At 45.6% G+C, this 27,676-nt stretch overlaps 2 protein-coding genes across 7 annotated transcripts; one reads left to right on the top strand and one right to left on the bottom strand.

The window, feature by feature from the left end:
• The first annotated feature begins 702 nt into the window (after positions 1-702).
• On the top strand, positions 703-8,735 carry LOC102787898 (WD repeat-containing protein 88-like). Of its 5 annotated transcripts, none has more exons than XR_015718668.1 (11): positions 703-1,177; positions 2,310-2,420; positions 3,429-3,517; positions 4,856-4,967; positions 5,085-5,223; positions 5,304-5,433; positions 5,614-5,801; positions 6,279-6,361; positions 6,454-6,522; positions 7,464-7,882; positions 7,978-7,999. XR_015718668.1 is itself a non-coding variant. In XM_087839325.1 (11 exons), the coding sequence occupies exons 1-11, from the start codon at positions 1,088-1,090 to the stop codon at positions 8,300-8,302; spliced, it is 1,233 nt and encodes a 410-aa protein (XP_087695451.1). In that variant the 5' UTR covers positions 703-1,087; the 3' UTR covers positions 8,303-8,735. The 5 variants fall into 5 exon arrangements, 4 of the variants coding, with proteins under 4 accessions (XP_087695451.1, XP_087695479.1, XP_087695560.1 ...); XM_087839325.1 differs by lacking the exon at positions 7,464-7,882 and adding an exon at positions 8,177-8,735 and having other exon boundaries at positions 7,978-8,073; XM_087839353.1 differs by lacking the exon at positions 7,464-7,882 and adding an exon at positions 8,177-8,732 and having other exon boundaries at positions 4,856-4,919; positions 7,978-8,073.
• A 446-nt stretch (positions 8,736-9,181) lies between these two features.
• Positions 9,182-27,286, bottom strand: wdr59 (WD repeat domain 59). Of its 2 annotated transcripts, XM_087839255.1 has the most exons (27): positions 27,212-27,286; positions 26,476-26,525; positions 24,011-24,146; positions 23,812-23,897; positions 23,654-23,734; positions 23,377-23,414; positions 20,745-20,833; positions 20,536-20,652; positions 20,119-20,196; positions 19,352-19,508; positions 19,177-19,256; positions 18,968-19,097; positions 18,661-18,782; positions 18,337-18,501; positions 18,083-18,178; positions 17,435-17,539; positions 17,136-17,257; positions 16,441-16,594; positions 14,828-14,881; positions 12,505-12,638; positions 11,988-12,069; positions 11,540-11,652; positions 11,224-11,374; positions 10,829-10,910; positions 10,616-10,736; positions 10,393-10,535; positions 9,182-10,039 (listed from the first exon to the last, which is right to left on the bottom strand). In XM_087839255.1, exons 1-27 carry the CDS (start codon positions 27,263-27,265, stop codon positions 9,804-9,806), a joined length of 2,976 nt encoding a protein of 991 aa, XP_087695381.1. In that variant the 5' UTR covers positions 27,266-27,286; the 3' UTR covers positions 9,182-9,803. The 2 variants fall into 2 exon arrangements, with proteins under 2 accessions (XP_087695381.1, XP_087695331.1); XM_087839205.1 differs by lacking the exon at positions 14,828-14,881 and having other exon boundaries at positions 9,184-10,039.
• Positions 27,287-27,676: the final 390 nt, after the last annotated feature.

The raw sequence follows: 27,676 nt of genomic DNA, 5'->3' as shown, positions 1-27,676 counted from the left end.
TGCTTTAGTTGCTAACTGCCATGGTTGATTTCCTTCTGCAAGTGTCCAGAGTCAGAATTGAGAAGGTGAGAGGAGACGTGACAGAGGCTCTCCACCCCTGATGAGACACCAGGACAGTGTGTGAGGAAGAGGAGGAGAAAAAGGAGCCAGCATCAGCTGAGAGATATAGAGGAGAACAGGGGGACAACAGACAGCTCTCTGTAGTTGACGGACTGGTAAAAAACAGTTTTTAGATATTTGCTTCCTGTATTTGCAGAAGTATCTCCAACACAAACTGTAACAGCTGCATACAGGGAACCACTCAGTCATGTTTATCCTGCAGGACAGGATCTGACAGGGAAAGAAGGAAAAATAAGGGAACCACGGACAACTTTGATAATGCTTTGATTTATCCACAGTATATTTAGTTCAAATATTGTTTTCATCACAGAGGGATTGTGCTGGTTTCAGTGGGAAAAGTATGCAGCTCATTTAAATATGAAGTTCAAAGAGCTGTGAAAAGTTGACCGTTCATAAAGTGTGTCAGTATTTTATAAGGATGTCATGTTTCTGTATCATCTCTCTCCTGTCAGAGCCTCTTACCCAAACATCAGCCTGTTTAATGCTCTCATATCTTCAACATCTCAAGTAAATTATACTGCACAGTTTTCTCTCCAATAAAAGAATATTTACTGCATATATTTTCTTCCATTTTATCTGAAACATTCAAGGAGATCTTTTACTGTATTTTGGTGATATTGCCCTTAAATATGACTAAAGCTTTCATACAGAGGTGATCATGGACATAACTCTGAGATCAGTCTGACTGAACTCTGAAAATCACTGAGTGTTATTTCACAGAACCATAATTAGATTAACTCAAACTGAAACACGCAATGTTAAACAGTAGTATAATTATCATTAACTGTCAAAGTAAGTGCGTATTTTGCTTGTTTCCGTTTCCATCAAAAATCTAATTATCAACTAATTATCTTATCTCCCACCGCCCCCGAATGCACCAAATTTCGCTTGTGAGGCTGTTGCCACGGTAACTGTCATTAGCTAATGTGGCTTTTGGCTAAACGACAAGTTTTATTTGTACCGAAAAATGGCGTCAAGGAACATCGACCCTTTGTCAGCGGAGGAGCCTACAGAAGGCGGAGAAGAGGAGAGAGAAGCGTGGAGCTCGGAGTCTCAGGTAAACCGAAACGGTTAGCTCGGTGGCTAACGTTAGCGTGATGCGTTCACTTGCATGTGAGGTTTGTCTTCTCTTGGTCTGAAGCACTTCACGAGAGCAAAGTTATTTTAGAGCGTCTGATCCCGACAGTCTGACTGAGATGGAGCAGGCATATTTATTTTGTAACTTCCAGTAATTCTGTAACAGTTATTATAAAGTTCAGGTAATAGTAAAGCACTATTAGAATTCCTAGAATCTAAGTACAGTGCAATACCGAGGTCGCTACTTTTATCTTTGATGTATTGACGTTTTTATCGAGCTTAAGATTTCATTTACAAAACATAAGGAGAGCTAATAGAAACATGGGCAGATTAGTGAACAGCCTCAAGGCGCCACTGGATCAACCAAATGAACGTTTCAAAATTAGGATTCACCAGCGTGAGCGTCATAATAAAGGATCTGTAAATAATTTTTAAAACTCTGTGCTGTCACTGTGGACTGTTATGCGCAGATTAATGTTGTAAGATGAGTCTGAAAACTATTTGTAAAAGTGATTCTGATGGGCAGAGTTGCATGTGTATTGCAAAACCAGGTAAAATGGCTTATCTTGCACTAGCCTGCCTTTATTTCATGTTTGACATTGATGCCTCGAAGCTGGTTGGGAAAGTTTCCCTTAAAAATCATCTGGGGACATAAGAAAGACCTTCACGGGACAGTAAGACCCAGCAACCCCAACCTAAATGGCTTTTAGGTGATAGGCAGCCACGGGTCATTGAGTGAGTCAGAGGGGAGGGCCAAACATGCAAACTGGCTTTGAGCCGTTCCGCCCTCATTTTAAAGTAGGGAAATGCACATCATCAACTCTATATTTTTATCTGCAGCACCAAATTTTACTGCTATTTCTCTGTCTGGGTTCTATGTGCGGTAAGATCCCACTTTCTCCTGTTCTTTCAGCTATTGCAAAACAAGCATTCATTTAAAACCAAAGCTTAGAATTTGAGCTCCAGTAGCCCAAAATATATTGCTGTCCGAAGCTGGTCCATAATTATACTGGGCAACCGCTGCATGGATGTTCTTTGTACAGTAGATGTCAGTCTTCTATCTTTCTCCTCAATGGTCCTCTGCTAGTTTGCTGTATAACCTGTGTCTGCAGATCCCAGTGAAGGTGTTGCAAGCTCACAGCGATGCTGTGACCACAGCTCGAGTCTGCTGCGACAATCGCTGCATCCTGAGCTGCTCCTCAGACTGCACCGCTGTCCTCTGGGTAAGCTGCTGTCATGGTCGGCATTTTTTATGAGTTGATGTGCCTGTTTTGATTTTAGGGTTGGTCTACACTCGAGTTTCTAATGTCAGTTCAATTCAGTTTTATTTACACAGCACCAAATCACAACAACAGTTGCCTCAAGGCGCTTTATATTGTAAGATAGATCCTACAGTAATAGATACAGAGAAAAAGCCAACAATCATATGACCCCCTATGAGCAAGCACTTTGGTGACAGTGGGAAAGAAAAACTTCCTTTTAACAGGAAGAAACCTCCGACAGAACCAGGCTCAGGGAGGGGCGGGGCCATCTGCTGCGACCAGGAGATACTTGGCACTTTGAATCTCCTGTTCCACCACATCCCCAAAGTTGTGTGGAGGCCATTGGAGTACAGTTAACTCATCGTCATGTTCAAGAAACCAGTGTGAGACGATTTGAGCTTTGTGGCTGGAAGGAGCCATCAGAAGATGGTACACTGTGGTCAAATAGGCATGGAAATAGTCAGCAACAACACTCGGGTATGCTGTGGAGTTTAAATTATGCTAAGTTGACACCAAAGTGAACATAACTCTACACTCTTAAACTACCAGCAGCCTGAAATCAGGACACAAGGCAGGGTGGATCAGTCCCACCATCTCAATGTCCCAACAAGAAATACAGAAGATCAGACAGTTCCCGTTTTTTTATTGTCTTATTTTGGTGAGCATGTGTAAACTGTAGCTTCAGCTTCTTGTTCTTAGCGGGCAGGCGTGGCTCCCCGTGTGGTCTTCTGCTGCTTTAACCCATCTTCTTCAAGGTTGTGTGCTGAGAGATGCTCTTCTGCAAACCCTGAGAACCTCTGTGTTTTTGTGCGTCCACATCAGTCTGTAGAATCTCAGAATCTGTGTTTGACTGAACAGCCTCTCTGTAGATCAGTTTTCTGATGAATTCATTCCACAGAAAGTTTAGGAATAAATCATCAGAAGGTTGTTCCATATTCACTCTTCCTGGTTGACCTCTGACCTGTGTAGGATGTGGGGAGCTGTCAGCCTCTGAGGACGTTTGATGGAGTTCACAGTAAAGCCATCACTGAGTGTGCTCTGATCCCAAACAGCAACAGGTGGGTTCCACGTTAGCTTTAAGTTCAGCTAGGTTATGATCCTGCAGCTGAGAGCAGAGGATTTCTCTTTTGAATTTTGCAAACATTATGACCTGGAAGCCAAAATCTTTCCACCTGTATTCCTTTTGTCTTGGTCAAAGCTGAGCTGTCGGGTCTTTTCAAGTGAGGCAGAAAGAAGAAAGGGTGAGATGAACTTCTGCCAACATTTACATTAAGTAGCGTTAGAATTTGGCGGTGTACAGGTCAACATTAAAACATTTTTTCAGTTATTTGTGCAGCTGGCCTTGTAGTCGATTACTGCAATGTCTTTTTTTTTTTTTATATCAAGGTCTTTTTATTGATCAAAGAATTGCTTCCAACAACAATTACAGCAATATTAACAAACAGTCGTGCCCCCACCCCCCACCCACCCATCCAGAACAGTGTAACTAAAACCCAGCCAGAGAGGAAAGAAGAGATAAAAGAAAAGAAAATTACAGATACAAAGTAAATAATAAAATAAATGAACAATAGCAAGGGAAAAAACCCCACTCACACGCGCATTAAGCGATAGTATCGGGACTTAATCTTCCAAAGTAAGTAGGAAAAGGTTGCCATGTTTCATAAAACCTCTGAACCGAACCTTTTACAGTGTAGCGGATGTTTTGCAGCTGAGTATAGTACATGACATCCTTAACCCATCGCCCATATACAGGTGGAAGTGGCTCTTTCCATTTCAATAATATCATTCTACGGGCCAAAAGAGTGCAAAAGGCCAGAAGATCAGAGTGTGATTTGGAAAGACTGGCATCACAAGGCGTCACCCCAAAAATAGCTATAAACGGGCAGGGTGCAATTGGAACACCAAATATGTTGGACATGGTTTCAAATATGCTTTTCCAAAAGCTACCCAGTTTTGGACATGCCCAGAACATGTGAAATAGGGAAGCAGGCTCTCGATTACTGCAATGTCTGAATATTTGGAAAAATGAGTTCCCGTGAGCTCCCCGTCACTGTCACTGGAACTGTAAGCTCCACCAGCTGGTGAAGATTCGCTGTTACCAAGACTGTAAAATCAAGTAGACTTGTAAAAGTTGACTTTCTGAGATTTGTAATACAAAAAGTAGCAATTTTTGCACCTTTATCTGATGATAGATGAAGTTTTTCTTCATTTCTTTGAGGAAAAAACATCTTTGTGAATTAATCGATGACTTATTCATCGTCAATGGACCCGTAAGGCTTCATGTAATCTCTCACACTGATGAAAAAAACATAAAGTTCACAAAAAACAACAATGCAGAAACGTCCATGCAGTAACCCGAGTGCACCTGTGAATGAAACGTTTGCTCTGTGTGTCAGGATGGTCACAGTGTCCTGGGATAAGAAGATGGTGGCCTGGGACCTCGAGACCGGACTCACTCTGGTAACGTCTGCTGTCACGCTCCTGGAGTTTCAAACCAGCAACCTTCCTGTGATTCGCTGCACACATTTCTCTGCGCACACACGTTTCTGCTCTTTCACACACATGGAATAAATTTGGTCTTTTTGCTTTTCTGAGTTTGACTCATTTTTATGATCTTTGTCGCAGTGGAAATCGAGGCAGCTCGGCCTGCTGACCTCCTGCAGCTCCTCGTCTGACGGCCGGCTGGTCGTTTGCGCTGTAAATCCTCAGAATGGCGTTTCCATCTGCGACGCCGCCAGCGGACAGATGCTGCACCACGTCAGCGGTAGGACAGGTCGCGTGTTGCCCGGTCGGCAATAATACTCCTGTGAGCGTCAGCGAGCGTGTGTTTGCTTTGCCGATCAGATCTTCACCGCTCCTGCGTCACTCGATGTCGGTTCGACCCTCAGAGCCAGCGAGTGGCCACCGTCTCTGCAGACCGCAGCATCAAACTGTGGGACCTGCGGGCGCAGAAAACCACCGTGTCCATCGACAGGTGAAGCATTTCAGAGACCTGTAAACGCTCTGAGCTCCTCTCACGCTGTGTGGCTTTTGTCTTCAGCGTGAGACACTCTGAAGTCTCAGATATTTATCAGATTCACAAAAGTTTGATGACAATTTTCAGACCCTCAGAGCCCCCCTGTGCACTTGTTCTTGTTTACATTCTCGCAATCAGTAACCATGGAAACGTCGTCTCAGCCTGCTGCTTCACCAGCAACGGGCACTTCCTGTGCACGGCGTCGTGGGACAAGACGCTGAAGCTGTGGGACCTGCAGGCGGGGGGGTTCCGATCTCACGGCGGGACGCCGCTGCAGGGAGGCCACGAAGGCAGCGTGAGTGCCTGCTGCCTCGCCGCTGCTGACGGTGAGACCTCTGAGCAAGCAGGTGTCCTCAGCTGACATCCTCAGATTCTCCAGTAACATTTGTGCTGAACTACGAGCAAGAGGCGGCGTTTGATCGATGAACACTTGCTAAATCCACGTATGGACAAAAGAGTTCTTTTAATGTGTATTTTTAACTATTTAATTATTATGCATTAGGATTTAGCTAATTTTTACGAATGAAAATGAACAAAGCTCATCGTGTCGTGTGCTGTAAGTATGTTTTCTGCCCTCGTTAAGAAGCAGATCTAAAGGATCAGAGGTCAGGTGGTTTAGACCTCTGGTGGTTGCACGGCTTAAGATTTGTAAGAAATGTCAGCACCTTAGAGTCCGTCGTGCTGTTTACTGTTTAGAAAGCAAGCACTGCTCACTGATGTGTTTTTCTGCAGGTACTGGAACATGCTCAGTTCTTCCTCACAATGTTTGCCTAATGAAATCACTTCCTGTTGTGTTTCCTCAGCGAACCTCCTGGTGTCCGCCTCCTACGACGGGACTGTTGCTCTCTGGGATTTGTCGTCTCTCTCTCAGACTCTCGTGCTGAAGGTGATTAAACTCGGCTGTGTGAAGACATCCTGATGTTTCTGGTCGTGTTCTTTTAGACACTTAACTCCTGATTTTGCTTTTCCCCCCATCAGGGCCACAGTGATTGGGTGACAGATGTGTCAGTGAGTGCTGACAGGAAGTTGGTGGCTTCTTCCTCCAAGGTTCACAAGTATTTTCACTCACAGTCCCGGCCAGAAGTTTTTAGGAAGTTTTTGCTCCTTGAGCTTTTCTTTCTTTCTTTTTTTGTCCTGTCTTTCTCCTCTCACCCTCACCATCTCTGAGCCTGGGTCTGCTGGAGGTTTCTTCCTGTGGAAATTTAGGTTTTCCTTCCCACTGTCACCAAAGTACGGCGCCCCGCAGGGGACAAGGGAGAAAAAATAATTAAGACGGACTTTTGCGAGATCTCGTAAAACAAACTCGGGATCTCGCAAAACAAACTCGAGATCTTGCAAAACAAACTCGGGATCTGGCAAAACTTTTGCGAGATCTCGCAAAACAAACTCGGGATCTCGCAAAACTTTTGTGAGATCTCGCAAAAGTTTTAGCCGCATTCTTCGGACGTCGGCTCGAAGCCGACCGGGAGGTCGAGGCACGATGTGCCGGGAAAGCGGTGTTACTCCCGGCTGTAGTAGGTCTCGACCTCCCGTTAGCTTCAAGCTAACGGGAAGAATGCGGCTAAAACTTTTGCGAGATCCCGAGTTTGTTTTGCGAGATCTCGCAAATGTCCGTCTTAATTTTTTTTCTCCCATGTCCCCTGCGGGGCTCCGTACCAAAGTGCTTGTTCACAGGGGGGTTTCTCTGTTTTATTGTAGGGTCTGGATCTTACAATATCATCGGTACCCTGGATGTTTAATCTGTTTTCTGATAATTCACCAGAGAAATGTTAAAAATCATTTTATGGAAATTTGGAAAGCAAACAGTGTTTAGTCACCTAAGACATCCTGTAACCAGGTACAGGACAAACAGACGTAGCCAGGATGCCAAGGCTGATGGTCTCAACATCAGTACTAAGAAAAGGCAGCAAATCAACATAACGCCACACAGGTCTGACTAATAGTGATGAACAGCTGGAACGTGCTGAAGGTTTCATGTATTTTTGCAGCCCAATCAGAGCAGAGTTTGACGTCCACGCGGATATTTAGCAGAGACGGACCAAAGCGCGTCATCTGAGAACAACACAGATCATGCAGAAGACTTTCTGATGCCGGCACATTTCACAGAAAGACGTCAGAGCAAGAAGACAAAGGGTGTGTTTGTTTTGTATTCTGAGCTGGTCAGGTGTAAGCAGCATCATGGGCCCAGGACGGGTGGAGTCAAAGTTCCTTCCTATCTGTCACAAAGAAGAAAACACATCACCATGTGGGACTGATGGAAAGATCTCCCTTTCACATTTGAACCCTCGTGACTGCAGCTCATGGCTGTGAAGTTCAGTGCAATTCAACCCTCTGTCAGGATCAGAGGACGCTCTCCACTCAGTTTGTTGCTTCATTTCCTGTTCAGCTTTTTTGGCTTCAGATGAAGGTGTTTTTGGGGCACATATCATTTTTAAATATTGAAGGTTGAATTTGAAACTCTGCTAGACGACGACAACAATTTCACTGCGTCTGTCTCTGCAGGACGGGACTGTTCGGCTGTGGGACATAGAGAACATGGAAGATATCCCAGAGGTCATGAAGAGGAACGCGGAGGGAGCGGGAATTCACATCCTGAAGGTCTGAGTCGTTCATGGATCCTTTTTTCTCGAACTGATTTAAATGTTTTAGACTCCCCACAGCTGCAGGTGGTCTGTGACGATGACACTGTGTGTGTTTGCAGTGTGAAGAGTGTGGAAAGCCATTCCCAGTGTCCAGACTGCTGACCTCAGAGCTGTTCACGCAGTGCGTCTTCTGTCGCCTTAAATCGCCACCCAGATACCGACCGCAGCCGCCACCGCTTACATGACTTCCTGTGCAGGAGGAAATGTTGTACTAAGTTTTGCAAGGTCTAGTTTTTAAACTGAAAATCGAATCTGATATTAAAATGATTTCGAGTATGAAACTCTGTAATCCTGGTTCTGATAATGCTGCTGTATAAATAAATGTGATGACGCTTATGTGCAAGTTCTTTGAGGAGAGTCTGGAGTCGCACATCTGTCTGCTTCCAGGTGTTTGGTGGCTCATATAAGCTTTACATCACCTCCACCCACGCTGCCAAGTTTCTGGATGGACTTCATATGTTCTGCTGTGTCTGTGGCTCGTGTGGTAATTCGAAGTTGCCCACCTGTGTAAGCTCTCCAGGATGTGTCCAGCTGACCCACGTAGGTGGTTACACAGCATATCAATAAATAGATCATTAGAAGGAAGCGAATATAATTTATTGAAGTACAGAATTCATTTTGAGATATTTGTCGGTTAGGCCCTGATGGCGTTGAATCCCGGCGGGGATCGGGATTAGTGCGGGGAGGCTGGTGGTGGAGATGAAGATGCTTGAATGGAGGAGGTGGGTTGCACAAAGGCATCTGCAAGTGAAATGGCAGATGTGCTCTGAGATTTAAAGTACGTGTAAAGGTTGATTGGCCTGAAAGATGATTGGACCAGACCAGTGATGTCACAATCAGCTTGACAACATGGGAAAGTGGAAGTGGAAGCGATGTGATGCGTAGATTAGCCACCGAACATCTGGGTGTGTTGAACTCACCTGAAGTGACGCCTGAAATGCTTCTTTGAATTTCAGTAACTTGTATCTTTTTTAGATAAAGGTTAAGCGTAGTGGTTGATGATGTCATCGAGCTTTAGTTACACACACACACACACACACACTCCTCGTGCCTATGGTACGACAACCTTTCTCCGTGCCCCTGGTACACTGTGCAGAAACACCTTGCCACACACTCACACACACTACAGGCTGTTATGTGAACAGTGACCTCTGTATTGCGACGTCTGTTTTAAACTGGATGCTGGAGAAAAGCACAACTGATTCAGATTTCATGCACAAACATACTTTATAACATTTGAAACTATTCAGTCTTTAATTTTCTACAGAAATCCGCGACGACGTCTGAGGTGAGGCAGAGAGCTGCTGCGAGTCTTCGCCGCATCATTCGTTTCTGAGTGCGACTCCTCCGCTGTGTTTCAAAGCAGCAAAGGTGAGGTCACATCAGTGACTTGATTCGCCACAAAAATGCGATTTTAGTCGAGTTGTGAGTCTGTTTTCTTTGCACTTTTTTCCACGTACAAACTTTTCCAGCTTTGACAGACAGAAAAACATCCGTGTTTTTTCACTTGTGCTAATAAATCATCTTTGCCATCTCCGGTAGATTCGATGCTGAGATCTCGCTCTGGAGCGAAGTGTTGGACGGACTGACGTCGCCTCCAGCAGAGCAGCTGCCGATCTCCCATCATGTGATCACAGAGGAGGTTTTAAACATGGCGATCCCATCACGCGGAGCGTCCGCGCCGCGTCAGAAGGTGCTCTGTAGCAGACAGTGGCAGCCGCAGCCGGCCGGACACTCGTCCTGCCGCCGAAACCAGTCCATCATGTGACTGGTGTGTCCTCCGTGGCCGCAGCTCAGGCAGAAGTTGGAGGAGCCGCGGACGGCGACGTGACAGATGGCGCACTGGAAGGTGAGGCGCTTGCAGACAGCGCACTGCGTCCCACGAGCCTGGCTGCGGCAGTGACAGCAGTACACGCCAAACTCTGCAGAGAGACGACAGAAGAAGAGCGTCAGCTGCGGACACAGAGCGTCTTCACCTGTGTGAGGTTTGTCTTCCCAAACTGAAAGACTTCTAATCAAGTCAGAGCTTTAAACACTTAGCTGTGCCTCTATTCTTTGTTTACTCTCTTCACATTCTTCTAATATTACAGTTTTCATTTATAGAAAGAAACCTGAACACGTTTCTGATTGGTCGGATGCTGCAAACCCCGCCTCTTTCGTGTGTGTAGCTAGATAAACCCTGGGTTTACTCTTCGTGTGACAGTGTAAGTTAGAACAATGAAACAACACGTGCGACTAGACGAACACATCAGCGATTCTTCCCCAGAAGACGCACCGATGCCTTTGTGAGGTTCGGGCGGGCAGGAGGCGAACTTGAGCACCTCGGCTCTCTTGTCTCGCAGACCCCAGCGGTGCAAGATTTCACCGTAGCACTTCTTAAAGTCGTCAAACTGCAGTGTGTTGGCCGGGTCCAGAAGCCTGCACGGGGAGAGGAAGTGACATCAGACTGACAGCTGGGCAGATATGTTTAGGCGCAGCTGGAGGCGGAGCTACGTCACCTCTTGTTCATCACGTGCTGCTCTCGCTCGCGTTCTCGCGGGTCTGTGTAGCCCTGGTTGACGTAGCGGTAGTCGTCGGGAGAGGATTCGCCCCACGGGTTGGCGTGCTCAGAGTCTCGACCTGGAAGTCAAACAAAAACAGGAGACCGTGTTGGCGGAGATGAAGCCAAACATTCCCAGAGGCAGCGTGTGCGAGGAGCTGAGGAGCCTCACCTGGGTTCCAGGTGGTCGTGGTGATGGAGTCAGAGGTGCTGGAGCAGGAGCCCGAGGTGACGGAGCTGGACGTGTAGCTGGGCTGAGATAGCCAAACACACACATTACATCACTTCCTGTAGCTGATTTTACTGTAATGACCTAAACAAACCCTGTGGAGTCAGCTGGCGTGGAACAGGTTCACTCAAACTAAGGTCAGGAAGCTGAGTGGGCGCTTAAATAAACTCTCATCCAAAACTAAAGCTAAAATAAATTCTCTAAACAGGATTTCCCAAATCATCGCCGTACCTCTGTCCATCTTTTATGTACAGTAACCTCAGTTTAGCTCCCTCTTTTCTAAACAGCAGCTCAGCTGTTTCCATTTCTGTCAATAAGCAGCCTTTAATCTGACTCACATAACGAGCGTGGTGCGGGGGGAACACGCAGGCCCGCGACGCATGGTGCCCGAATAGTGCGTAAGAGTCTGGAGGCGGAGCCTGAGCTTTGAACACGCTGCACAGCATGGCCAGAGTCTGAACGTCACTTATCTGACTGTAGTGATCCAGGCTGAAACACAGAGAATCGACATGTGAGTTTATTTATTTTGAATTCAACGTTTTTATTCTGTGAAAACTGAATTTCCCCCCTCGGCTGCTCCGTCACCCAAACCGAGAGCTCAACGCGGCACAGGCGTGGCGATCAGGAGCCTCGGCTTTGCTCTCAGTAACTCACAGAGTCTCCAGCAGGTGGCGTCCGAATGGGTGTCTGGCCCAAGGAGTCTCCATGTCCGGGTCAGAGTCTGGGCTCAGGTCCTGATTGGTTGCTGCAGACGCCAGAGCCCAAACCTGCACAGAGAGGCGGGTTTAGAAGAGGCGGACAGCACCTCTACTTCAGCACTTTCTGCTCTCTTTATGTGGGGAACACTTCAGCCTCAAACTAAACTCAGTTTTAACTAAACTCAGATTTAAGTAAACTCAGATTTAAGTAAACTCAGTTTTAACTAAACTCAGTTTTAACTAAACTCAGATTTAACTAAACTCACTTTGCTTCCCTATTTTGCGATTTTGTTACCTCGTCTCTAAAACCTTCCTGGCTCCACGTTTTGTATAGTTTCTACTTCTGTAGCATCAACAAAAGCATTCAAAATCAAGTTAAAAATAAAAAGGATGCAAGCACCGACCTTCGCCACGTCTCTGCGTCCGACAGCGAGCGCCACTGCGGCGTTCTTCTGACACGTTTCCTGGATGTCGTTCATGTTCAGGCTGAAGAGAGAAAATAAACCTGTAACGATCAGCGCGAAACACGAACGTGAAGAATTGATTTACATCACAACAGCCGTCATCTCGATGTTGTGAAGGTTTCTGGTGAGGGTGGGTAAGTCCATCTTTTATATACAGTCTATGCTTTGGCTGCTGACAGGCTGGTTTAAAACCTTCCTGCAAAGGCTCATTTCTATTGTTCTCTTGATTGATTGTTGATTAGTTAATCTGACCTTTTCAATAAATAAAATAACAGAAATAAGTCAGAGATAGTTTTCTATCATATGCAACTGTAAGGCATCAAATGCTCCTGTTTCAGAGGAACCAGAGGATTATTTTGGCGTTTACGCTCAGTTAATCTGTTTAAATGAGTTTTCTGTGAATCAGCTGTGATGTGACTCGAGCGGGTGAGTGTTTGTTTTAAGCCTCGTGTCTCACATGTAGTTCTCTCCCAGAGTTTTGTGGACGGGCAGCAGGCAGGAGATCTCCTGGATGATGACTTTTCCGGCCAGTTTGATCGGACGGTTGCCGTAGTCCGTCCCCTCTCGCTTCGTCTTAAAGCGGCGGGATTTCTGACAGACAGAGAGAGACAGACAGACAGATAGCGAGCCGAGAAGACACAACAGAGCACCACCTGATTAAAAGTGGGCCGGAGGATGGTTGTTCACACTGCGAGACGCTGACTGACCAAAGACTCCGAGCTTTGACATTTCAGAGCTTTTGAGATGAAGTGATTGTTTTTAAAGGTACTTTCTGTAACTTTGTCCAGGGAGCTCTCCTCCCACACCTGGATGACGGCGTCAATAAGCTCCTGTCTGTAGCTCTGTTAGGCAGTGTCAGATGCACCGATACACAACGCCTACCAAAGTTCTCAGTGGGATTTATGCCTGAGGAACATGAGAGCCGGTCGATAGCATCACAGAGGATCTTTGGCTACGAGAGGTCAGGCACCAGGAGGAAATCAGGGTGCACGGGACCATCATGAGGTCTGACAGATACTGGTCCTACAGCCCCGTGCAGCTCTCCTCCACCAGGCGACCCATCTCCTGGTAGCTCCTCCGCACTCTTTGCTGGGAGACGCAGCAAACCTGTGCTATCTGTTACCTACCAGGTACCATCTCGTGCTACGAGCAGTGACGAGGATGCTAAAGCTAAAGTAAAGAGAAATCGTGAGGAGAGAGCGACGGTCTCATCGTGGTCACTGTGATTTGAACCGAAGCAGGTCAAACGGATTCACAGTCCTATATTCTTCCTGACTGAAGTGTCCTCACGTTGTTATACTGCGTCATCGAGTCCTCCTTTGACTGTTTTGGACCACAGGAGACTTCAGAGGGGAACTCTTACACACCAGACTGTCGGGAGATCTTTTGGTGACCTCGAACCAGAATCGAACTCGGGCCGCTGCACTCACCTTTCAGCACCTGTGTCACCTGTGACCTACACCAGCGCCCTTTTCTCCTCTCTTAAACCAGGAAGTGAAACTCAACATTAAAAATCTCACCTGGAAGGTCAAAGACAGGCCGGATTAACCCAACAACATTCTTCACGGGTCATAAACTTCACCTCGGCAGTTTTCCGAGCCTTCCCGCAAAGATCCGCGGAGATGCAGGCGGTGTGTGTTTATGTGTTCGCTCTGTTATTGATAAGAGGGCGATTAGTGCCGATTGATTGATCTCCGTTTGATCGTCGTCCTCGGCAGCTCGCAGTGTGAACGCGGTTAGCTTCCAGTTTAGTGACACACGATTATGCGGCCAAATTATTTTCAGTAATAAGTTAGAGCTCTGCGCTGAGACTTACCTGGACGTGTTAAATGTTAGTGAACATTCAAAGCTTCACACGTTGATGAGCAGACAGGAAGTCGGGCAGCAGGGTTATTGTAGCACCGTTACATGATTTAAGTTCAGTTATGTGCTCAGAGTTATCGGTCATGCTAATGCTGCAAATTAACCTGCGCGTTCATCCCATGCTACCTGAGTGAAGTTGCCCCTCCCCCTCTTCTTTTTTCAATTTTGTTTGATCTGAAGAAGGTGGGGGAGGGGGGGCAACTTCAATCACATTTCCAACCTTTGCTGTGAACCTTTGGAGTTTCTGCTCGGTACAAGAAGGAAGAGGAAGTCTGTCTTTTATTTTGAAAAATAAAACAACTTTTCGAGCACCAAAGCCATGCAGCATCCAATCCGAGTGCAGCAAAGTAACCCCAGCTGCTCAAACGCCACCATCCTGATGTTAGCGTCTTTACATCAGCTAAAGAGAGCTTCTACCTCTGTGAGCCGCTGCTGAGGCCCGTGTCCAGAAACATCTGCCTCCACGCCACAGTTTCACGGATTCTTCCTTCACCCGCGCTCCACCTCTGCACCGCCTTTATCAAACCCTCGCTGACAGACGACCAGCACTCTACTGCAAACTAACTAACTATGACAGACATGTTTTTTTTAGCACTTTTAAAATGTACAAAACACTTTTTTCAAACCTTTGAGTTCAAACTTCTTCAGATTGTGACACGAATTCATTTCAGTTTTTCAGAGCGTAAATCAGCCCTGAGGATTTCTCATGACACACTTAAATCCAGAACACATAATTTAATATTGTTAAGGAAGCAGAATCAGGATGTGTTAGTCGAGGCGGCTGCAGCCAATCAGTGACATGCAAAAAAACCAAAGTTAAACCCGAACGCTGAGGAAAAGCCCAGAGCGAGGCGAGAAGCGGACGGAGGCGGAGATCAGAAAACGGGGATGGGTGCCCGGATGGAGGAGCTCAGTACCGGCCAATCGTGGAGGGTTTGGACAGACCAGCGGCGGGAGGCAGAGATTGGGAGCTTCGGATTGGAGGAGAGTAAGGAGGAGGAGTGGCCCACAGCGGCATGGGGGAAGGGGAGCGGGTGATTGGCCGGAGAGAAACAGGAACACAGGAATAAAAAAACAAAACAAACAGAAACTGATCAGAGAGGACGGGACAGGAAACAGCAGCAGCGTTCAGCTCGACAGAGGCGAGCGGCGAGGGTTCTACTTCCTGTCAGGGTCCAGACTCAGGAGTGTTTCTTCGCACCTCACTTACACATGAGTTTGTTTGGCAACACTTTACAACAGCCTGTGACTGAGGCAGAGATCGTTTTCAAAACGAATTCTTTTAGAAATGACAACATCAGCCTATCAGATGTCACGCCCTGATTCGTCACATGACCTTTTCCAAGAAGAAAACAAATACACAGGCTTTAACTGCCAGTGGTTAATTCAGCGCGGATAAACAGCTGCCGCTAAGCTTCCACCAGTTCACTGCAAGCCCCGCGGCCCCCTGCTGGGCCCAAGCGCCAAGGATGTGTATGTTTATTTTAGCTCACGCAGCTTTTCAGCCATTTTTACACAAAGAAACACGAGGCAGATGTTACGGCTTACTGTTCAGCTGATAGCCACCAGCTTATTTTACACGGAGTTCGGATTTTAATTATTTTAATGACCAACAGGGGGCGCTACTCTGGATGCAAAAAGACTTCAAAGCCATACAGACAACAGGAAACAGCCTCGACTCCTCTGTGCTCTGATGATGATCTGTAATACTGAGTAAAACATAGATTATTCATCAGGAGACAGGATTACACAAGCCGTCAGCCAATCAGTGTGCACGGTGCGATCAATCACGAGCTGTTACCCGATCAGTGTGCGGTGTTCTTAGGTTGTCACTCAGATCCACCCGTCTTTCGTCAAACGCTCAGCTCGAGCCATCCAGAACAGGATTCACCAAACAACCGGTTTCCATCTTTTATACGATGAACAGTTTGGTGCATATAAAAGGCTGAAGCAGCCACAGGTCTAAGAAGTCCTCTGACACAAACGCTAGAAGCTGCTGCACAGTTAAACTCTGCTCCAACCGCCTACAAACAACAACGGCCAGTGTACGGGAAAGGTCATGTGATATTTGTTCCCATGCATGTTGGCTCACTCTTTATTCTGGGCTCATCTAAAACTGAACTCCTTTCTGGATTATCTGCAACCTTAAAAATAAATCGGTGTTTGATTTGTTGAGTGTAGCAGCCAGAACAAAAGCCCAGCTCGACCCAGAAGGCTCAACATTGGAGGACTGGTACGATATTTCTGTGATGCAAAGAATCCTCTGTCTCAAAACAAACAACACATGTTCTGTTTTCTGTAATCAGCCTGCAGACAGGAATGCTGAGGTCAGTGTAGACACATCAAAGCAGCGACAGCTGTGAAACGAACGGTGCTGAGACCGTTTTCAGAGCGGACGAATCCCGAATCTTAACACAGTTTTATGACTGAGATCCCGAGAGACTCCCGGGAAAACTGGAGGCTAAACTAAAGGGTGTGTGTGTGTGTGTGTGTGTGTGTGTGTGTGTGTGTGAGTGAGAGAGTGTCTCACCCGTTCTTTGTAGTAGAAGGAGGAGATGGAGACGGTGTCTTTATCCGAGCGAGTCGGGCTGCCGCTGTAAAGCCGCAGAGTGCTCTGAGACTCTGAACGCATCTTCATCGGAGTCAGGACCCCGCTGTGATAGGCCGACAGAGCCGACAGGGACCTGAACACACACACACACACACACACACACACACACACACACACACGCAGGTTCGTGTACTTTATCCGAGCTCCATCAAACAGAACCACAACAGTTTCTAACCACAGCTAGCATCCGCAGACCTCTCCGCTGTCGGTGTGTGGATGTTTCATTATCAGACTGATACAACGAAACAAAAAACATCAATTTAAAAGGAAAATGTTTGGATTATGTTAATTTAATGCACTTTTCTTTAATATGTCATAAATACCTGGATAAAAACCAAACTGAGCACATCCATGTCGGCTAAAAATCAAAAGTCACTGCTCAAAGCCTTCAGGATTAGAGCTGCAGGGACACTTTAAAGTTTGTCTCCGTCATGAGAACAAAACCTGAACGCCATGAAAACAGGCGCTGACACAGGAGGAGATCTGACGCCACTTTGCACAAAGAATTTTCAAGATAACTTTGCGTCATTTGTTTCCTACAAATCTGATGTTTGTTTGTTAAAAATTAAAGAAACGTTGACATAATCGTTAAAAAAAGAGGTGTGGTATCTTACCTGGGAGTGGGCTCTGTGGGCGGGGCAGAGCGGTGCATGGTTATCGGTCGGGTGAAGTAAACGAGACAGCCGGTGCCACAAAAGCGAGCTCCGGATGTCCGAGGGAACGGGATGTTGGCGTCCTGGAAGGAAGCAGAAATCTCCTGTGACACTTTGAGAGCGTCAGGCAGAAACGCCCCCCTCAAGGATTTATCAGAAGAGTTCAAACCCTTCAGCTGTCACATGGAGAGGACAGAAGAAAACTATCCTGCACAGATGAGGTCCTACCTGGTGCAGGTGTTACCTGGTGCAGGTGTTACCTGGTAGGAGCCGTAGGTGTTGGTGACTCGAGGAAACGCCTGCAGGGACGGAGTGACGGGGTTGGACAGGACGAAGGGGCCGGAGGCCGGACTGTCCTCCTGTGTCTGACACAGGAAACAGACAGAGCAGTGATTGGCTGAAATTTTGTTGTTTTGTTTTCCTATACCAACATAAACTTATGTAAAAAATAAACAAAAACAAAAATAATTTGCACATGAAATTCAACAGAACATCTCTTATCCTTCTCAGGGTCACGGGGGGCAGCTGGAACATATCCCAGCTACCGTAGGGCGAGAGGCGGGTACAACCCGGACAGGTCGCCAGCCTGACGCAGGGCTAACACAGAGACAGACAACCATTCACATCACAGTCACGCCTACAATCAATTCACCAATGAACCAACCCCACTAACTGCAAGTCTTTGGACTGTGGGAGGAAGCCGGAGTACCGGAGAGAACCCACGCACACGCAGGGAGAGCATGCAAACTCCACACAGGAAGACCCCGGACCACCACACCACCCTCACCAGAATACAGCAAACAAAGTTTCCCCACAAAACAGAGCCTACACCTGCGAGAGCGAGACAGGTGGCTGGTGGAGGACTTCAGGGCGCAGTTTTAGACACAGACACGTGACGTTATTCTCACCATATCAGACTCCAAGCAGGACACGAGCTGTCGGACGCACGGCTCCAGGCAGTTCTGGTTCCTCTTCACCTTCTGCAGAGACGTGTCTCTGAGGATCTGAGCACAGGTGACGCCTCAAACACCGACCTCACTGAACTACAGCTTCAGAACAGTCAGTTTGATTTAAAAAATACAGAAGAAATCAGAGCGCGAGCTGCATGCAGCCTCCAGCATACACAGGTCCGGTTTACTGACAGCGTGATGCGTTCGGGTACCTTCTGGATCTTGGTCTTCATGGAAGAGGGGATGGTCGTCGGGGAGACAAACTGGAAGGTGGGCGCGGCGTTGTTTGGATACTGAGCCGGAAACTTCACCACCAGGTGAACCTGATGGCTCCCGAAATGAGCCGACACCACGCAGCTGTGGTTCAACGCGTCCATCTACACAAAACAAACATCACCAATCGGTCTGAGTTCAATGGTCGTCCATCAGTGAGCTCAGCGCTGTGTTTAAGGTCACCACATTTATACGTTAAATCCAAACTCAGGAGGACTGCTCGCCCTCCTTTGAAACGTTTCTATCATCGGGCGCCAGCTCACCTCCACGTTGACGTTTCTAATCTGCAGGTTGACCAGAGAGAACTCCTGCTGCAGCGTCTGAGCGAGACCCGAACCTGCCGCCGAGTCCTGAAGACCTCCAGCCGACAGAGAGCCGTCCTGATCTGAGAGATGCATACAGAAAGGTCAGAGGTCAGACTGTTACATCTGCTTACAGTCAGAGTTGTCTAATATCCTCTGCTGCAGCCTCGCGCGTTCCTGGAACACTTCGTTTTGCGTGCTTTCATATAGTTTCACATTGAGACGTCTGTGTTAGCCGTCAGTGAAACGTGTGAAGTCGTCGTCTCACCCTGCAGGCTCTCCGAGGCGAGGCCCCCGCTCTGCTGGCCCTCCGACTCCTGAGACGACAGAGGCTTCTCCGACTCCGCGGTGAGGGACATCGCGTCCATCAGGTCCTCCTGCATGTCACTGACACACAGCTACACAACAAAAAAACAGCACAGATATCAGCCAATCAAGTCTCTGTGTGAGCTCGTCCCCGTGACGCCGCGTGCTGACCTTCTGCAGCTGAGGATCCACCCTCCATATCCTCAGGGTCTGATCTCTGGACCAGGTGACCAGCTGGTAGTCCTTGGAGCCTGCAGGGGAAACACCGACACGGCGTCACTGAGGAGGAGAGAAAACAGCCACAAACCTCCGCTCTGCTTTTCCACATCTCTGCGGCGAGTTTCACCTTCTTTCTGCGGCCGCCACTGGAACTCCAGCACCACGTCGTCGTGTCCCACGAAGGCGTGGACGGGGCTGTTGAGGTCAAGCGTGCTCCACAGTAAAAGGCTGTTCTCCCTCCTCAGCTGAGGAACCATCACCGTGACCAGACCGTTGGAGAACGGCTGACGAGGCAAAAACACACTGAGCTGCTTTTTCCTCCGTTTTATAACCGAGCGCAAATCCAGCGAGTCTGCATGTGACTGAAGGATGCACAGCAAACCAGCAAATCCAGATTTGACCACGGTTACAACCCGCTCGGGGCAGTTACTGAGGCGCTGCGCTTGTTAGCAGGCTGCTAAAGGTTCGCTTGGATCTGAGTGATGTGTCCTCAGCAGGCGAAGGCGCCGTGCCCCCCAATTTGTTGTGATCTGATGCTAAGGCAGCAGAAACTGTAAACCCAGGCGAACCAGGAAATATAAGCATTTCAACACAAGCAGCACCCTGCAGCAGGGTGGAGGCCCTGATGGAGGCCATGAAGTCATCATAAAAGTGGACACAGATCAAAGGATCTGAGGGTTTTTCCCCTCACTTCTACACAGCCTGCAGTATTTTTGGAACCAGAGTGGCGCCCCCTGCTGACCATTAACATGAATGCAGGGTTAAGGCACTTCCATGTTTGCTTCACCTGTCAGACTCTGAAGCTTCATCCTTTTTATCCCACCACAGAAGCACAAACACGAGGCCCATCCCTGCTGTTGATCTGTGTTACTAAGGTCTGAGTGCGACACTCACCGTGTACCTGGCCTTCCACACCGGCACCTGACACGACAAGATGTTCAGGTACTTCCTGGGCTGCCGGTAATCCCAAAACTGCACAAAAGACGAAAAGTTTATATTTCAGATGTTTTTCTGCTCATGTGCATTTAAAGAATTATTTAAACATGTCTGCGGTGCTTTTGTGTCTCTTTGTGGTGATTTGGGTCTTTCTGTGGTGTTTTTTCATCCCTCTGTTTTGGTTTTAGGCGAATCAGCTGGTTTTGTTCAGTAACACAAGACTCTGAGAGCTTTGAGTGCTCAGGTAGAGTAGAGGTCACACTAACAGACGCAGCTTTGAATTCTGTTTTTCCAGCGTGCGACAGGATGTGAATCTGCTGTTTCTCGAGTGTTTCGCGTGCTTATTTGTGGCCTCTGGGTTTTCTCTGCTCTCACCCTCACTGAGTTGTCCTGGCTGGACGTGGCGAAGATGAACTCGCTGTCCGGATGCCAGTCGAGGCCGTGGATCTTGGACAGGTGAGCGGCCACGTATTCTGCCGCCGTGTTCGGCTTCTGCTCAGAGGAAACACGCACCGTGAGACAACCGAGTGCGTTCGCGTGCACACGTCAGCCTGAAGCCAGTGAGTCGGGACGGGAGCGCTCACCCTTTTGTCCCAGATCCGAACGTCACCGTCGTGACTGGACGCCAGCAGATTCTGGTTCTTCTTGTTCCACTTCACCTGAGACGCCCCAGCTGGCAGGAGGGAGAACTCGTTTATAATTAGAGTTAACACTTAAGAGCAGTTATGGTGCATTCAAAGACACTCAGCCATCTGGACGTCTCAGGTTTGCTGTCGTTTATCCAAAAGACAAAAAAAGAAAGAGAAACAAAACAAACCAAACGTAGTAAAAATGTGATTTCTGATTGGATTAAACTCTCAGCCTCTGCTCACAGCTGCATCAGCACATGACAGTAATAACCAATGAAAGGCCGGATTGCAAAAAAGTAATTAGATTACTGTTACTTTCTTGTAAGCACGCTGCACTACTAAACCGTGACTTTGTTTGCGAGCGTCCCATGACGATGACGTCCGAGCATGCGACGTTCGTGGTAACAGACGTGTGCAGATCAACAATGGGTAATATGGAGTGCAGGGAGAGTGCGACTGTGCAGCGTTTAAAGCGTGGAAGTACTCACATTACTTTGAGTTTGATTCCAGAAAAAGTGACAAAAACATCAGCGTCTGCTGTTCACTCTGCGTGGGAGGAAAACTTTCTACAGCGAAGAAAATCCCAAAACTTCTGAGCGAGCAGCGAGCACGCTGCCACGGGAATGTGAAATCCACAGAGAAACCTCCGGATCCTCCCACTGACACGACCGCTACGGCACACCTGCACCAGGGCAAACCTCCACCCGCCCCACTCCTGCTAAACAGGTGACAATAGATTTGTCCTGTCCTGTACTGAATTAAAAGTCCTGAATGTTTGATTTTACTTCTTTCTGCTGTGTTTTACTTGCATCTATTTGAAGTGTAAACACAAAACATTATTTTATTTTCTGCGCTGGAATATATAGAAACTGAAAGGTCTATCACTTTATTACATATTCAGGTTGTGTGTCATGTTTTTAAAAAGTAACTGAGTAACTAATTACTTTTGAAAATAAGTAATCAGTAAAGTAATAAGATTACTTTTTTGGAGAAGTCATCAGTAATTAGTTACTAATTACTTTTTTCAAGTACCTTGACCAACACTGGTCATTACCAGAGATGGGCAGTAACGCGTTACGAGTAAAGTAAGGGATTACTATTGCAAAAATGGTAATTAGATTACTGTTACTTTCCCGTAGGAACGCTGCGCTACTGCGTTACTAAAACCGTGATTTTTTTGCGAGAATGTCTCATGACAGTGACGTAAGCGAGTGTGACGTTCGTGACAACAGCTGTGTGCAGATCAACAATGGATCATATATCGAGTGCAGAGAGAGTATGAGCGTGCAGCGTTTAAAGCGTGGAAGTACTGACCTTACTTTGAGTTTGATTCCATAAAAAGTGACAAAAACATTAGTGTCCGTTGTGCGTGGGAAGAAAACTTCTTTTTACAGCGAAAAAAACCCTAAACTTCCGAGCAAGCACCGAGTAGCTACGACGTAATGGGAAACTCACAGAGAAACTCGCGGATTCTTCCACTGACCGCTGCACACCTGCACCAGGGTAACCCTCCGCCTACCCCACTCCTGCTTTACAGGTGAAAATAGAGCAACAGGACCGCTAGTCTTTGACTTTATTTATTTTCTGCTGTGTTTTACTTGCATCTATTTGAAAGACTGAGTGTAAACACACAAAATATTTTATATTATGTGCTGGAATGTGCAGAAAATAGGTTTAAATATTAAACAAATTTCTTCCAGTCAGAGAATGTTGCAGATAATTAAATTTTTGCTTGATGCATAAAGTTAAAAGATTAAAACTAATAAAACAAATTTTAAAAAGAGACTTTTCCATTTGATTACATTTTGTATGATGATTATGCAGAAAAAGTAGAATTGGGCTGAAAGATCTATCACTTTATCACCTGTTCAGGTTGTAAATCGTGTTTTTAAAAAGTAACTAAGTAATTAATTACTTTTGAAAATAAGTAATCAGTAAAGTAACGGGATTACTTTTTGGGGGAAGTAATCAGTAATTAGTTACTAATTACTTTTTTCAAGTACCTTGACCAACACTGATCATTACAATGTAAAACCTCTAAAATACTTCAGACGTTGTTACTGTTTGAAATCATTTCTGGTTTCATTTCATGTAAAACTGTTGGCTGTGACTTCCTGGACCCGCTGGCTCTAAATTTTAGCAGTTATTAGGAACTGATATATAAATTAAGAAGTAATGTGCATCACCAGCTTGCACACATTTGCCTAAATCTAAATGGAGACTTTTCAAGGATCCCCTTAGAAGTTGACATGAAAGCTGAGACGTTACGCTGCAAAACTGAAAGTGTTGGCGAGGCAGTGAGGACGGTAAAGAGAAAAACATACATGAATGAATTAATGAGCAAACAAAAAGCTTGTTTGGTGTTTACATCGTAAAGTTCGCGCTCTCTGCTCTGCCCTCTAGTTTAATCCTAAGCTCGACTCCATCAGGACATCAGGCTTTCGTGGACGCGTCCCCTTATAGCACACAAACCAGCCTAACTCTGACTCACTGTGAGGAGGTCAGTTAAACTCAAACTGAACGTGTCAGCTGTGTGAGGTCATGTGGACACTGACGGAGGAAACAGTCCGGCCCTTTAAATACTCACCGACCGCGGACAGCGCCAGCGTGGGTTTCCGAGTGTCTCTGTGGGGTCAAAGAATCAAAAATCACTCAGAAGCATCGTCGGGGTTTTTCAGACGATCACCACTTCCTGTGACCTCCTAGTCTAACTGATGATGTCAGGCTGAGAGAAGCCAGATAACAGAGATATCCTGGGTTTGTTAAACCAGCTTCGTAGTCCAGGCCACGAATCAGGATAAAGATAATTTTATATATATAATAAATAATAAACATGATGCTGGAAGCTCTTCCTTTGCTCTGACCTGGTGTCCCAGATGTAGATGTAGGTGTCCACAGAGCTGGTGACCAGGAACTCGGGTTCAAACCAGGACCAGTCCAGATCGCTGCGGACACGAACACATCAGTGAGGCCGCACCGCGTTTACCCGCTGATGGGTGCGTTTGATTTGATCTGCTGTTACCTGATGACCCGGGTGTGCCCCTGCAGGGAGGTGTGCGTTTCGCCGCAGCCGTCCCTCCACGAGTACAGATCCACCCGCTGGTTGCTCTGAGGACAACACGCACACACAGAAACACACAAAGCCTCCACTTTCTTTACCTACACGACGTTATTTCTGTTGCGATGATTTTATGACGAATTATTCTGGAGGTCTCACTCACAGAGGCGGCGAAGACGTGGGCGTCTGATCTGTGCGGGTTCCACTGGACCGTCCCCACGTCCCACTTACTCTGTCGCCCGATTTTCCGCGACGGTTCAGACGGCAACTCCAGGTTCACCAGGTACAGGAAGCGACGCCTGCGGCACGATTACGACGACAGACGGTAAAATCGTTTAAAATCTTCAATCACAATAAAGATTTTTTTGTTTTTTTTAAAAAAAATATGCTGCAGGAGAAATGAAGCATTGGAGAACAACACAAATGAAGCCACTAACAACTCCAACATCATTGTGAAGTTTGCGGACGACACTACAGTGAGACGGCCTACAGGGAGGAGGTCAGCGCCCTGACTCTCTGGTGTCGAGACAACCATCTCACCCTCAACGTCACAAAGACAAAGGAGTTGATGGTGGACTTCCGGAGGTGCAGAGAAGTACACGCCCCCATCACCATCAACGGCGCTGCTGCGGAGAGAGTGAGCAGCTTCCGCTTCCTTGGTGTACATCTGGCTGAGGATCTTACGTGGTCAGTACACACAAACAAAACAGTGAAGAAGGCGCAGCAGTGCCTCTTCTTTCTCAGGAGACTGAAAAGATTTGGCATGAGCCCCGCATCCTCAGGACCGTCTATCGCTGTGCCATTGAGAGCATCCTCACTGGATGCATCACCACCTGCTATTGCAACAGCACCGCTTACAACCGCAAAGCTCTCCAGAGAGTAGTGCAGTGCTCTGAACGGATAATTGGAGGTGAGCTTCCCTCCCTCCAGGACATCTACAGGAAGCGGTGCCTGAGGAAAGCGGGGAGGATCATCAAGGACCCCAGTCCCCCCAGCCATAAACTGTTCAGACTACTTCCATCAGGAAGGAGGTTCTGCAGCATCCGGTCCTGAACCAGCAGACTGAGAGAAGCTTTTTCCACCAGGTCATCAGACTGCTGAACACTTCATAGACACCTCAGCTTCACTACTGGAACTTCAACATTATGCACTACATACTAGAGGTGGGAATCACCATACATCCCACGATACGATATTATCACAATACTTAACGCACGATATGATATTATTGCAATTTTTTAAAATATTTTGCGATATTCAGATTCTGTACATAAAGGTAAACTTTATCAATATTCATTTTCTCTAATATCAAAGTCTCACACTCAGTCTTTCTCTCATTTCAGTTTGATTGTTGACAAACTGAACGGTTTGTATTACAGTCTAGTCCAACTTAACTGAATCAACCATCTGGTACAATTATAGCTATTCTGAACTATGCAGTTTATGAAAACTATGCAGCCCCTTCAGCAACTGAAGAATTTGAAAGTAAATTAAAACAAAATATAATTTTACATTAAATAAAAAAGTTTTAAACGTAATTAAAATAAAACATGTCTTAAATTAAAATAAGTAAACTGTCATATTTATTGCTGCCAAAAACAAGTTAAACACATTTGGACAGTGAAGGAATGTCAGGATTCTTGCTCAGAAAAAGGATCAACATGCTCTGAAGTCAGAGCACAAAAACCTTTTTTGTAACAAAATATCGATTTCTGCTGTCCCTGTATCGATACATTATTAGCAAACAAAGTATCACCATACTACACAGTATCCATTTTTCCCCCACCCCTACTACATACTGTATATAAATGCCACTTGTTTTGCACAATATCCAACTACCAACCTCTGTATATTTTATTTTATTGTTTATTCTATTTAATTTTTTAAATATGTATATATATATATATACACACACACATAGATATACATATTTAGTATACACATTCAGTAATGTGCATACACTCTTATATTGTACACATATTTATTCATATTACTCTGAGATTTAGCCATTCTTATATTTTGCTTGTTCTTATGTTATTGTATTTTTTTTGCACACCTCTGTTGCTCGTGAAGCTCACACACAAGAATTTCACTCACATGTGCCGTACCCGTGTACCTGCACATATGATGTATGTGTATTATTGTATCTCTTAATCTTAGATCATTTAACATTTTATTACAGCTGACTTTGTCTCAGTGTTAACTTCTTATTAATATTTTTTTAATTAATATTTGACTTTTCTTAACCAAAGTTGGACTTTCTTAAAACTCTAAATAATGACATAAAAATGTCATAGCTGCAAATTTCAAATGTTTTCATGTCATAAATCATAATGAAGTTGATTTTTTTATATAAATATAGATCATTTTCACTTTTTTCACTTTATTAACTTTTTAATAATTTTAAGTATCCGTCATTCTGATACTAACTTATTATTAATGTATCATTACTACACTTATGTTCCTTCTCTCAAACATTTATTGTAGCTCAGCGGACAGAGCTGCTCTGAAACTGAATAATTAACTGACTAATGAGTAATTACGAGCCTCTGATGTGACATTAAACACATTTCATTATTTGTTGTTTGAGAAAAAGGACTGTGGCGCGTTCAGGTGACCCAGACTTACCCGGACAGCACAGCGTGGGAGCCCAGGCAGTCCACGGACATGGCGGTGGCCTGAAAACACGAGACAAAAGCAGCAGTGACAGTTTTTTATTTTAGCTAACGCCGTTAGAGCATTCAGATCAGATGTGCTTTTCCCTGAATTAAATGTGAGATTAAAGACGAAGTAACCTTTGCTGCTGACACAACGAAGCTTTGAAGCTTTCCGGTGATATTAAATTACCCGATATGATCATTTATTATCAACTTGTTTCTGTTTATTTTACTATTACATACACAGATATTCAAAAATGATCAAAACTGTGAGGAGTCTGCGCTTTTAAAAGTGACCAGAACAACTATTCAATCACCTGGATTACTGATTAACTTCCTGATTGGCTGATTAATCACTCAGGCTGTGATTAACTTAATTTTCATTCTAATTGATCCACGTTCATTAATCTGGAGTTACTGTTTGTTTGTTGGATTATAAATAAATATATATTTCTATTCTTTTTTGCCGAGTTTATTTTTGGTGCCACATACACAACTCCATCAATTAATCGATTAAAAACATTCAACTGGATCGATCTACAACAAACACTAAGAAGAAGTCCGGATGATTCAACTTGGACTGAGCAGTTTTCTCTTTTACGAGACTTTAAACGCTCCCTGACCTGCGCACGCAGGCGCTTCGTACAAACACGAAATTAAAAATATAAATATAAAAATAAATAAAACTCTTAAAAAGAAAAACTCACCTGGGCGTCTCTAAACTCCACCACAACATTCTCACTGCTCCAGCGGGCCGCCATCTTTCTCCCTCTCCTACCGTCAACAAACACCACGTGACGCTAAAGTGACGTGACGTTCAGGACAGTGGGAACAGACGCGATCTGTTCTGTTAATCATAAAAATGTAACATTTTATTACGATGTTTTCCTTTATTTGCTTTCTAATTTTATACCTTTGATGTTTGTGTCTCTTAGTAAACATGTACTATTGTTTTTTAAATATCTTGAAGTCTGATTGGACTGTTAAAGGACATAAAGTAAATAATTACTGTATATAAAATATGAGTTACATTAATATAGCGATTAAAAATAATACACGAATTAAATAAGAAAACAAACGTTTCAATTTTTTAAAAACAACTTGATGGTTAAGTTCAACTTTCCCACATCAATGACGTGTTTTCGGCTTCTACGTGTCACGAGTGTTTCCCC

The sequence above is a fragment of the Neolamprologus brichardi genome, chromosome 1 (genome assembly GCF_056152115.1).
Source record: "Neolamprologus brichardi isolate AB-2024 chromosome 1, ASM5615211v1, whole genome shotgun sequence".
NCBI lineage: Eukaryota > Metazoa > Chordata > Actinopteri > Cichliformes > Cichlidae > Neolamprologus > Neolamprologus brichardi.
Note: the sequence above shows the minus strand (reverse complement) of the source record. Positions and strands in the feature narration are given on the sequence as shown.